Source organism: Ixodes scapularis, unplaced genomic scaffold, assembly GCF_016920785.2.
Source record: "Ixodes scapularis isolate PalLabHiFi unplaced genomic scaffold, ASM1692078v2 PGA_scaffold4__175_contigs__length_147842914, whole genome shotgun sequence".
Lineage (NCBI taxonomy): Eukaryota > Metazoa > Arthropoda > Arachnida > Ixodida > Ixodidae > Ixodes > Ixodes scapularis.
The window spans coordinates 114,666,018-114,678,771 of record NW_024609879.1 but is presented as its reverse complement, the minus strand read 5'-3'; the positions used below and the strand labels follow the sequence as shown (position 1 = coordinate 114,678,771).

The 12,754-nt window shown below is 50.0% G+C and overlaps 1 protein-coding gene across 1 annotated transcript in view; it reads left to right on the top strand.

Moving 5' to 3' along the window:
- The first annotated feature begins 101 nt into the window (after positions 1 to 101).
- The window catches only part of LOC8050812 (mitogen-activated protein kinase kinase kinase 11), a 48,202-nt gene continuing 35,549 nt past the window's right edge, over positions 102 to 12,754 (top strand). The window contains exon 1 of the mRNA XM_029992398.3: positions 102 to 1,352. Within this exon, the coding sequence (XP_029848258.2) occupies positions 638 to 1,352 (715 nt within the window). The 5' untranslated portion in view covers positions 102 to 637. The remainder of the gene's footprint in view (positions 1,353 to 12,754) is intronic.

Genomic DNA, 12,754 nt, shown 5'->3' with positions numbered 1-12,754 from the left:
TAACTTTATAGATAGCTCATACGGTTCCTCATACTGCATAAAGTAACCAATTCTGGTTTTAAAGAGGAACGTTTACTCTCGGCAGCAGAAACTCAACCCAGTTTTTTTCAGCTCCCCCCCTCTACCGAAGGTCGGAGAGCTGCAGCAGTTATGGCGGAGGTGGTGATGGCGAGCATCCTTGTGCCTACTGTGACGTTTGTGTGACAAGCGTAGATCGTCTATGAAGCCAGCGGTCTACCAGCGCCAGAAAGTATGCGAAATGTCGGCGGCAACCACGCCGAGCGGCCGCCGATCCTCCGCGACGGATGCCTGATACCCCGCCGTCTCCCAAAACCTCTCTCATGATAGTAGCCCTAACTTTAATGCTATGTAAATAGTAGGTATCAACCACTGACCCCCCGCCATCCACACTCCTAGCCAGGCCCCCCGTCGGGGGGCTTTCGCTATTTCACGGGGGAGGGGAAAGCTACCGAACCGCCGCATAACCACTCCGAAAATTAAAAGGAGTGGGCTCGGCGCAGGGCGTTAAACCTACTTAGCAAAAGAAGAAGAAGAAAAAAAAAACAAAAAACCGCCGCTACCTTCCCCCAGAAAACACGGCGGTGCCGACCCCGGAGCGTTTCGACAACCCCGCCGAATGCCGAGCGCAGTCCAGCTGTCCATGGCTTCGGCACAGCCCCGAACCCGATCGGAAAATGGCAGGGACGACAGCAGCATCGAGTTCTGGACGGCGATCTACGACTACGACGCGTCGGGGGACGACGAACTCTCCCTCCAGCGCGGCGAGACCGTCCAAGTGCTGTCCAAAGACGCTCGGATCTCGGGCGACGACGGCTGGTGGACGGGCAAGATCGGCGACAAGGTGGGAATCTTCCCGTCCAACTTCATCACGCGGCACGACGGCGTTCGCCCGGTCAACGCCGACCTGTCTGCGCGTCCGTTCGAGATCGACTTCTCTGAGCTCGAGTTGGAGGAGGTTATCGGAGTCGGCGGGTTCGGCAAGGTCTACCGGGGTTCGTGGCGGGGGCAGGAAGTCGCGGTCAAGGCGGCGCGGCAGGACCCCGATGAAGACATCGGCGTGACCACCGAGAGCGTGCGGCAGGAAGCCAAGCTGTTCTGGGTGCTGAACCACCCGAACATCGTGACGCTGAAAGGAGTATGCCTCGAGCCGCCCAATTTGTGCCTCGTCATGGAATACGCGAGAGGAGGACCGCTGAACAGGGTGCTGAGTGGCCGCAAGGTGCCGCCGGAAGTGCTGGTGGACTGGGCGGTGCAAATCGCCCGCGGGATGCACTACCTGCACAACGAGGCTCCCATCTCGCTCATCCACAGAGACCTCAAGTCGAGCAACGGTAAGGATTTTTGTTGTTTTTGATATTGGCTAGGTGGCGCAGGCTACTGCCCAATACGAAAGGTGTAGCCACTGCCCTCTGTCCATCCGTTTCCCTCCTCTTTCTCCGATTCTCGAAACACGGCTGGTTCACCCATTACTGAGCTGTACATGTAGAGAGTTTGGTCATTAATTGGTAAGAATGGCCGAAATTGTTTTAATGACCTTGGGAATGATGATAGACAGCTCTTGTGACCAATTACTAGCCACAAATATTCCCCTAGCAGTGGCAATGAGCTTAACAAATACCGTCCAATCACAATTTCTAGGTAAGGATGTATTCAAGTATTTCATTTCAGAATGCTTTGCCACTCTTCGTAACTGAAAGGGACCACATGTGACGTTGACGTCATAGTGACATTCAGAATGCACGCTATCTCTCTTTTGATCGCAGTCGCAGCCGCGACTGCGACCGAGTGGACGCTTAAAACCATGGCCTAGGTTCCGTGGGAATTTTGACCCTAACCCCGAACGCGCACCCTATGTTCGTAGTTTCACTTCATGTTTCAGAACACTTTTCTGGCTCAGTAAATTCACTCAGCACCTTCATGCTCCCTATTTGCACCAATCTCTTACAATTATCCATTTATGTACTTTCAGCCTCATCCAGAAACAAAAATACCTGCGCCACAATGTGCGGCTCCTTCGAGGTCATCTTGGCTTCGTTTTACTTTGCAGGATTATCACGGGGGGGAATATGCGGCGCTGGCGAAGGCAACGCTTTCGCCGCTCCACCTCTGTTCACGCCGGCTCCTCTTATTGACCAAACTCTCTCAATATACAGCTCTAACCCATTAGGCGCCATCTATCCGGTTATCCTGGAATAGATTCGATATGCGTATATTTCCTTAGCCTTTTACGCATAGTTTTTTCACTGTGGGCTTGAGATAATTCTTCCAAAGTTATAAACGACCATTCCTTGTTGGCAGCACATAGATTTGATGCTGCAGATACTGCAAAGCCTTCGGTCTACTAATGTACAGTGTGCCTGTGTGCTCTTTCGTCATAAGCGATCACAACCCGTCCCAAGCCGTAATGTAGTCAACCAGACTCGAGCTCATATGTGTGAATTGTTTTTAAATCTGGTCATTGCTGCATGCTAACATACTGTTTTGGTCCTGAGCGTCGTGCGTTTCAAGCAGTATTTATCATGCGGAGGATGCCAAGTGGAAACCGTCTTAGCCAATTGGCCATTGGCAGAAATTCCCAAACTGGTCTTGTAGTTTTACGTGCTGCACTCTTCGGCATCTGCAGTGACAAGTTTTTTGAGCAAAGATTTAAAACAGATGGCTCCTTGGCACGTGCACTCGTCATCAATTTTTTTTTTTGTACTTGGAATCTTTCTTATTGACAAGGCAAGTGTGTGCAGCGCATGTAACAATGTTTACAGCATGCTCCTCTAAGGTTTGGAATTTCGCAAATTATCTATTCATTGTGAATAGTCTGCCACCGCCTTTATGGAGCTCTTTGTTCTGCATCTTTCCCGTTGTTTTGCGAGGCTTGAGGTGGTTGCTGATACGTCACTGGTATGGGTACGTTGTGTTTCGTGGTGGGTGGTTGAAGAGGAAAACCGACAGAATCCGATCCAAGGTGTGCAGATTGGCACCTACAGAGTTGTCGTCGACAGCACTTCTCGACTAGAGGCTGCGGCGACTAGGCAAACCCACTACAGAGGCTGCGGACATCTTGGCGGCTCTAGGTCGACTGCCCACATCAAAGAGTTGTGATGTAACACATGCAAAAACTGAGGCCGTAATCGTTGAGGTCTATTTTTATGACAAAGAAGTTCCTAAATATGACTCAAGCTAAAGTTACAAGCTTTTCGTTATTCTCAAAGTAAAATGTCAAAGTCTTGCATGAGCTAAATGCAATCCTACGATAGTGGTCCAATAGACTGTCTTCAAAAGTTTATAGAGCAACATTGGCGGTCGCCATTGATTGGACAAAAAGCGTGTGATTGGAGCAGAGTCCTCGCCGAACGCGGACGCATCACTTGTTTTCAATACGAGCTAAGCCAAGTTCATGCCAAATGCCGATGCAGCCCTCGTGTCCCATATATGCTCCGAGTATGTGATCAAGTGATGGCGGACAGGCGAAGGCGCAAACTTTTGGAAAGGGTCTATTCCCGTTACAAACGTTTCGTGACTATTCTATCAAAAATGCTGCTGACGCACCGCAGTGCCGTTCTGTCGTCGACAGGAAAAGCACATGTGTTGTGTGCGAGCAAACCATCCACGCCGTCATCATAGCAAAGCACCGCTGTCTCAACTCTCGTTAATTGCAGGACACCAAAAGTTTCTTTCTTTCCCTCCCTTGGTCTGTCGGTGGTTTGTTCATTCCTAGAAGCCAGTTCGATCATACAGCACCCTAAGAACTTGTTGAGTTCGTAAGATTACGTCATAAGAGCTACATCTTAAGAACTTCCTGAGCTACAAACTTCTTAGCAAAAATGTGTCAAGGAGAGACATTCTTTGTGAATCCAGCCTTTGTCGTCTTTTTGAATCTTGCATCTACATGTAGCCTAACTGATGCTTGTTTTCTAGAGCTCAAGAAGACGAAAGACAAAACAAGGTACAAGCATTTTATAGATTTCGTAATTCAAAACTGCTTCCACCATTTCTGTTTCGACTATGCTGGCAGTTCTTGCACTCCACACACCTAAATGTTGGGGGAAACCCGCTGCTACCCCTTTCCGGTTTTGATTTTGATGGCTGTCATCCCACACATTTTTGGAGGTCTGAAGGGTAGAGTGTGATGTAAAGCTGCTAGGTGGACAGGGCTCAAACAAGGCCCTGTACCTCGGGGGGACACTGACCTCCCATTCTGCTAGCATCTCTACAATAACAAATTTGCTTTGTCCTCGGACTATTATCAGTGGATGTTACGGCTTTAGACAGCTGTTCGATGTGCTTCTTTTACTGTGAGCATACTTTTCCGTTCCTTTTTTTTTTTTTTTTTTTGCGTCGGTCGCAGGTTTTATGTTTACATCTGGTATGAAGATCAGGTGATTGTCAGGTTCTACATGTACTTTGAAGCCTTCCTTTTTTTTATTTATATTTTAATGAAATTTAAAGAATGTTATTAGAGCGTGTCCAAACAGGAAATTTTGATATTATACGCAACTGCGATTTCACGCTGCACATCCACTCTGCTGCAATTATTCTCCATCGTGATATGGACACTTTGTTTGAAATTTAAACCTGCCGATGGGGGATACGAGGCAGCTTTGCACGTGTAGGCCGGTTTCTATATGTGTAATGCTGTTACCCGTGTTGTGTGCATACTTGCATATGTCTGTACTCGGCATCAACTTTTTTGTGTTACATTGTCAAGGCTGGCAGAGCTTCGTTTTGACAGTGTTAGAGCACTGAGGAAGTTATGCTAGCTCTGATGACATAGCATCAAATAATTGACACCAGTTGTAGGCTCTAACTTTGACATAGAAATTAGATACTGTTGAACACATATTATAAGACTGGACAGGACCAGGTGAAACATGTTACATTAATTAGAGGTCTCAGCCCTCATCTTGCTAGTAACCCGCCGTGGACTCTCGTATCAAGCAGATACCCAGCAAAGATCCTGAAATTCTTGGTTTCCTGAAACATTAGCTGTGTGAGGCGAACAAAGAGCCTTAACTTTTCGCCCTTGTCCAATCTCAGTTGGAGTATGCATTCCTTGTTTTGTACCCACCTGAAGTTCTTTCAATGAATCACATGAAGCCACTTAAGAATAAAGCTGTAAGGTTTATTGTTCACAATTACTTCCAAGCTTTCCTTGTGACTAATATATAAAGCGTAGCCTCAACTTATTGCCACGTCACTGCCGAAGGTACATTGCTCACATGCCATGCTAGCGATATATCTTTTCCAAACTATGTGCCTTTGCCTTTGATAACGCTTTGTTGTACAGCCAGCCAAAGCTCAGCAGAAGCCAGCAAGCGTGGGCTGGAGTTGTAGCATCTATATTTGTGCATGCCAGCTTGCTTGTGCATGTTTACATCATTCTCAGGCGAAGTATGCACGCAGGTTGGTATAGCTGGGCCAGTTCAAGATTTGAGATGAAAGCACGTTTTTGGTTCAACTTGTACGACACTTGCAAGCTCCTTTCTCTCTTTTCTCGTGTGTCACAGAAGAATGCTCTCATTTCATTGTAGAACCTTTGAGAAATAGTATAAGAATCCACCCCACTGACCTTTGCACAAATTTGAGCAGCAAACACAATCTTGCGATTGTCAACATTTGGACAAAATGCGAGGCAGCCCTTCCTTTTGGACATGTGGGTGTTGAGTGGCAATGTCTCATCAGAAGCTAAATTTCCACTGTTTGGGTGTTGTGCACAGGACGTCCATGGTGACGCATGCCTCCAGCAGTCAGCGATAGTTGATTGGTTCTGTAAACTGCGTGTAATCATTACACTCCCGTCAGTGGTAGGTCCGGGTCCGTCAGATACGGAAATCAACGCGTTGCGAGGATTGTTGGAAAAAATTGGTCCAAGACAACTAACTACCTTCCTTGCGTCTGCCAACGGCAGCAATCATTCGTTATCCACAAATTGTTTCCAATACATTGTGCACGGGTTTCACAATGGTGCAAATATCGAAACCTGCGTTTGTCTGCGTACGAAAGAACATTAATCATCCTTCCGTTCATCGCCTGCTGGGATTTGAGCCCTCCAGCTGGTCGTCAAGTTACAGGGTCATGCAGATCACACGAAAAGAAATCTCCAAAGAAATCCAGGTGATGAACACCGAGCTCCGTCCTCTCATGACCGGCTGCTTCGGTGCAAATTACCCCAATAACCCGGCATTCGTCTTCCTGCGGGATTCTTCGGAGCGCCTCCTCGAGTCGTCGTGGCGACGCGTGCTCCACGGCGTCCTGATGAGCGCCTCATCCCGACGGGCTGTGGCCCTGGAGCCTCCGATCAACCTATCGGACTCCAACCTCTCAACCGAGGCCACCACCCTCTTGTCAAAAGGACCCAAATTTGCGCCCCCCACCCCGTCGTCGAGGGTCGACCAACTGGCGTCTGTGTACGAGATTGCGGCAAGGATCACGGAGCCCGACCGACAGGACTTTGTTGCGGCGGGGACGGGAGTCATCTGCCACCACGGTGCCGTGACGACACCGGCTGGCTCGGGGGTGTCACGCGTGGTAAGCGAGCTCCGCCAGTCAGACCTTGTGCTGCTCGAGGCAGACAAGGAGGGTCGATTCGTGGTAATTGATCGGGGCGACTTCTCCAAGAAAGCGGACTTGGCCCTGAAAAAGAACTTTGTCCCCCTCAAGAAGCGTCCGTCGGGGGCCCTCCGCTCTGAGGCAAAGTCTCTCTGCTCCTCTTTAAACCTCCCCTCCCTAAAAAATTTGATCTCTTCTCCCTCCAAACAGTATCTGACTATCTTCTTCTCGGCGAAGACGCACAAGCCAGACATTCCCCTTCGCAGCATCGTCTCCGAGAGGGGATGCTGGCAGAAGCCGCTCGCCCTCTACCTTCAAAGGCATCTCTCCTCTATTGATCTTCCTCACCCCTACCGCGTGAGAGACTCTCTTGAGGTAATTGATTACCTTACAACGAAGCATGCCGATCATGACCTCAACCTGTTCTCTCTGGACATTGAGGACATGTACTACAACCTCGACCTCAAAATTCTTCTAAACTCTGTGTCCGAGGCGATTGAGATGCATGGGGTGACGAGCTTTCAGAACGCGTCCGGAATACCCACCGGAGGCTTTCTCGACCTCCTCCGGCTCTACCTGAGATCCTCCCTCGTCGAGTACGAGGGGGAGATCTTCATCCAGAGGTCTGGAGTGTGCATTGGCTCCTGCCTCGCACCGATCTTAAGTGAGATCTTTCTCTTCTTCGTGGATCGTGCGGTGCAGGAGGATCTTGCTCGCTCCGGTTCTGGATGCAGGATATTCAGGTTCGTGGATGATTACCTCGTCGTTCACCCATCATCCACCTCGGACGTCTCTGTCCTGCATGCCTTCGCTGCCAACGCTGGGGGTCTTTCCTTCACAAAAGAGGATGCTAGCCAGGAGGGGCTCCAATTTCTGGATCTCCGCCTCACCCCTTCCTCCCACGGCCTATGCTGGTCCTTCCAACAGCGCTCTCAAAAACCTGTCCTTCCTTCGCTAGCCATCATTCGAAGACAGTAAAATCCGGCATCCTCAAATCTCTTCTCTCCTCCTCCTGTAAAAAGTCCTGTCCCCACCTTATCAAGGAGAGTCTCTCGCGCCAAACGGCTAGGCTTCAGGGGGCAGGATACCCCGCGGATCTGATTGAAAACAACATCAAAAAGTTGATCGTGCAGTCCAGGAGCCGCTCCCGCGATTCCCCACCCAGATCCTTCTCCTCCCGTCCTGCTTGCATTCCCTACGTGCACAACACATCCCATCGTTTGAGTGCGCTTGCACGCAAATTCGACACCAGGGTCCTTTTCACCTGCAAATTCAAATTGGGTGGAATGTGCAAGCGCGTCAACAATCCCGAACCTCCGCCCTCCTGCACTAAAAAACACGCCCAGTGCTTCCGCCCCTGCGCGCGAGAGAAAGTGTACACGATCCCTCTTTCGTGCGGAGCGGAGTACATCGGTCAAACGGGCCGATGTATCAACGACCGTCTCCGTGAACACGCGAGGGAGATCACGAGCCCGCCCGAAGATTCCGTGCATCCGGTTGTTGTCCACGCAAAAAAATGTTCCTCTTGCACGCCCCATTTCACCCAAACAAAAATCATAGGTGGACACCGATCTCGATTCGGAAGAGAAATAATAGAATCCGTAAGTATCAAGTCAGCGACAACAAACCTTTCCAGCCCTTCCCTTTCCCTCTCGGAGAGAGAGATTAGCTTCCTGCGAGGGAGGGGAGCCCCCCAGCACACGCGACACTAGAACTTAAATGTTTGGGAAAACAGTGGCAGACAAAAACAACCCCGGAAAGCCACCCTCTGTTCTTACTTCTTCTCGCCTTCTGTTTTCGCCTGACCCTCTGGTGCTCCGGTCCGTCTTGCGCCTTCCCCAGGGAATTCCGATGACCCCCCCCCCCCCCCCCCCCCCCCCCCTCCGCCCGCTCTCCGCCGCGCCCCCGACGGCATGAAGCGACGCGAGGTGTCGTCTACGAGAGAGGCGACACGGACCAGACCACGCCGTGGACCAGACTCCCGACCGCCCGCTGTGTTCGCCCCCGCAACGGTCTCCCTGTGTTTCTTACACCTCCCCTCATCCCCCTCCCCCCTTTCCCCATCGCCTCCCCAAGTCGAGCTCTGAGCGGCGAGCCGCCCCAGTAAATCTGTAGTTGCAAGTCGAAAGCTGTGTCGTCTGTTTCGTCCTCTTGTGTGTTTCTTTCGTTTTAATTCAATGTACATTACCAACACGCTCAAGTCTATAATTGCCTCTTAAAGTTCTGCGAGTAAAGAAGCAAAAGCGGTTGAGAGGCAGTGTTTGTGCCACAGGAGAGGGAGGCAGCTGTGTTTTGCTTCGCAGTACCTTGGCAAAGAGAGAACGCTATGTTTCCTTCAAGCCCATCGCGTCAGTGGCAAAGCAGATGACAGCCCTTACCAAAGGTGCAGGGGCAAGGGCGTAACCCAAGCAGTTGGAGGGGAAGGATGAACTCCCCTCTTAGCTGGACCTTCTTTTGTGTCGTCCCGGACGCGGCTTTTGTCTCCCTCGAAATCCATCACTCGAAATTCATACAAAAGCAGCTTTCCTCTCTCTCTTCCACCCTTTGGCTTTGACAGAACTGTGCACAGCTAGTGAGATAGACTGTAGCCGAATGCCTCCCTCTGGCACGCCGATTGGCTCACTGAGGTCGTGGCCCTTGCCGTTTGCCAAGCTACGGCGAAATGGAGTACATACGCCAGCGCAACTCCCTATTGTCACGCCACTGCAATGGGGCCGCTGTCGGCGCGGCTCGGCGCAGACACTTCGCGTCTTTCGGATCTGGTTTGTGTGCACGCCCTGGTGTGGGCGAACTCAGGCTTGTTTGTAAATGGTGTGCTGGTGTATAGTGGGCTCCAGATGATATGTCTATAAATAAGGCAAAAGTGGACTCTCACCTTGGTGCAAGGTAGTGATGTTAATTTGGGTTTTTGAAGGAAAAAAGTGTGATCGTCATGGCTTTATCGATGTGCCCATTTGCCTATAGACCTTTGCAAAAATCACCAACTGAGCCCTGCCGTCTTTGTCCGATGGGCTGTGGAACGTTTTCCGAGCATGTGCTGTTGCTCTGCTGTGTGGTATGTCAGACGCTGCACGTGCGTCCATAGTTTGGTGACTCTGCGTTTTTCGCCTAGGCGATAAGCGTTGGAAAGGTCTGTGGATGCTTTCAGCATCTGCCAGGGTAGGGCCGCCATTGCTGACCTTATCACGTCTTGCTGAGACGATGGACAGCGAAGGATGCTATGGGCGGTGGAAGCAAATTCAGTGCCGTGTGTCACATACTTTCGGGAGAGGCGTGGCGACATGCGGTGCGCATGGTCACGCGATATGTTGGTGGCACTGGATTGGCTGGGATGGCTTGTAGCGTCCTTCCGTGTTCTAATGGTAAGGTGGAACGGAGTAGCCTGCACAAAAGCCTTACGTCAGAGATGAGGACACCGCATCTTCCAGAAGGGCAATAGCCCGTACGTTGTCGTAGCGAAGAAGTGAGGCAAATAAAATGCGAGGGAAGAAATAGTCAAGGTCGGTCATGGCAGCATCTGGGCACAACTGCAACGAATAAAAAACGAAAATGGTCAGATCAATAAATATTCGCCGTTAAAGGAGCTGTGCAACAATTTCAGTGCTTTGCTTAAATAATTTGGGAATTGGTGTCTCAACTTTTCTGAAGTAAAGAACAAAAAAAACGCTTTGGCCTGCATGTCCTAGTTCTTATTTTAAAAATGGACGAAGATTGAGGTTTTCGGCACTTCTCAAATCCTTCACCACCTTCCGAGTCACGTGTACTGTGACGTCGATGGGGGTCGCGAAGGGTTCCGGTGAAGCTCTCTCTCTAGAGATATCGGTGAGCAGCGAGAACTCATCCGCTCGCGACCACGTGACCACGTGTTGGCGCAGCGCAAACAATATGGTGAAAGGAGGAAAGTCTCATCCGGGTCCGGCCATCCCTGTGCAGCTCCGCCCCCGTCCCCCTCCGGCTTCTGGCGGCTGTTCGCGGTAGCAGAGAGAGCTGACGGTTCTGTTAACCTCGTATAGATGGCGCCACTAAAACTCCATATAATACAAGTTTTGTCGATGATACCAGGTTTTCGACACATTCACATTTATGTTGGAACGACAAGATTTATAGGAAAGTTACCTTCTGTTGAGCCCGTATTTGCACAAGTTGCTATCTTTCCACAAGACCCCCATTAACGTCATGCAGCGTGGTTCTCATGGCTGCCGCTCGCGACTGTGGGTCGGAAAATATTCTCATTTTTGCCTCGGAATCGCAACATTTTGAAGGAAGGAGGTGTGTTTTCTGTCCTTTTTGACAACGTAAACAATGTCAAAAGGAGAAGGTGCCAATTCTTTCAACGTTAAAATCGTTGCAGAGCTCCTTTAAGGTTTCTACAATACAGATTTTACTCGAAAACCTCAAACGTTTGCAATTCTGGTTCCAAACATCGTAGAGGTTACCATCAACCCTTGGGGCTTCTTATCATTCCCTCTTTGCTCGCATTATAACAGTCAGTGTGATTAGGTGACGCAACCAGGAACCTGTCTCATTATTGTGCATTGTGTGACTGCGATTACATGACCTCGTTCCGGTGCAACGTCCGTTTTCATCAAACCTTCGTTGGACTCTTCTAGTCGTGTTGCGAGCTCTAAAACCCGTGCCTCTACACTCCTCACCGTAACTTGGCAAACGGCGATGGCTATGGTCCCAGTCAGCCAATCAGCGCGCCGGAAAGAGACATACTTATCGAACTAGTTGTGCACAGTTTCAGTGCTGTTGAAGCCACGAGTGAAAAAGAGACTTCAAAGGAGAGGACGGCCTTTTTTGTAAAAATTTCGAGCGACTGGCTAGTCTCTGAGCGGGACAAAAGGGACGTCTGGGACACTCAAAAGAGGGTAAGAGGGAAGTTCCTCCTTCCCTTCTTCTCGGACTGCTTGGGTTACCCGCATGCCCCAATATCTTTCGTAAGGGCTTTATGGGCTACTTCGTTGCCCTGACTGGCTTGAGGGGGCAGTAGCCTTTGCTCTCTGCAAAGCTGCGGTGAAACGAAGTGTAGATGAAACAATAAAAAGTAAAATCCGATCTGCGAAGTGGCCCACGTTTCTGTGCCACAGTGCTGAATCGCTGCGCGGTGTCGGTCACAGACGCAATGTTCGGTCATTGCGCGAGATTCACGCAATCGTTTGCCGGTGCCCCCACAATCTTGGGATTGTCTGGATAAGATTGTGGGCGCATTTTTTACACACCCACGGCTCCAACGTCAAGGATAAGGCCCGACTATCCGGGTTCGCTCTTGGTTCGGTCGGAGATAAGGGGAAGGAATGCTCTCTGCTGCGTATCTTCTCCCTCTAAGGTCAAAGTGCGCTGCAAAGGAAATGCCAGAAATGCCGGGATTTGACGCCCTCGCCTTGTGCGCAGGTGCAGCAGGGCCCACTCCTGCTGCGGGCAAACGCTAAAAGCCCATTCACGCACTTGCATCTGACTATGACCAACCGAGACAAAACCGGCTTTCAACCTCTTGCGACGGCTTACGGCCGACTTCGTTGCTGCGAATCCGGTCATTTGTGTCACAAGATGCTTAAAAGCCGGTCTCGTCTCAGTTTGTTGTAGGCAAATGCCGGCGCATGAAGGAGCCTTTAAAACCGAGTGCATTAAAACCTGTTAAGATCTCGTGTGACATGAGAGCATGCACCATCTCTGCGGTGACCCTGGAATCGCATTTCACTAGAGCGAAGGTTTTGCGGTATTTGTGAGGTCACTTATATGCACTACCTATGAGAAATTTCGTTTATAGCATCGACAAAAAGTTTTTCGAGCCAAGAAAAGAATGATTGCGCAAAGAAAATATGAAATGTATGGGACCGCTAAGTGTCCCACGGCCACCCGATAGGTGGCACCAGCGTGCTCTCCCGTTGTAAGAGATTTTAAAGGCCTGTCTACACTTGCGACTTCTTAACCCCTTAAGTGTCAAATTTTTTTTCCAAAGTAACCTAAAAGTGCCATATTTTTTTTTTATTTTGAATTGTTATTACCTCTAGTATTACACATAAAATTTGAAAAGTTTATTACGCAAAAATCAGCGGAGGCGAAAAAAATATTTGCCAACTAAAACGAGTGCTGCCATCTATGAGCAGCGCCGCAAAACTACTCGGACGAGCCTAGCTCGTCCGTGGAATTGAGGGCTACCGAAAAAACCACCGGACGAGCTGAGCTC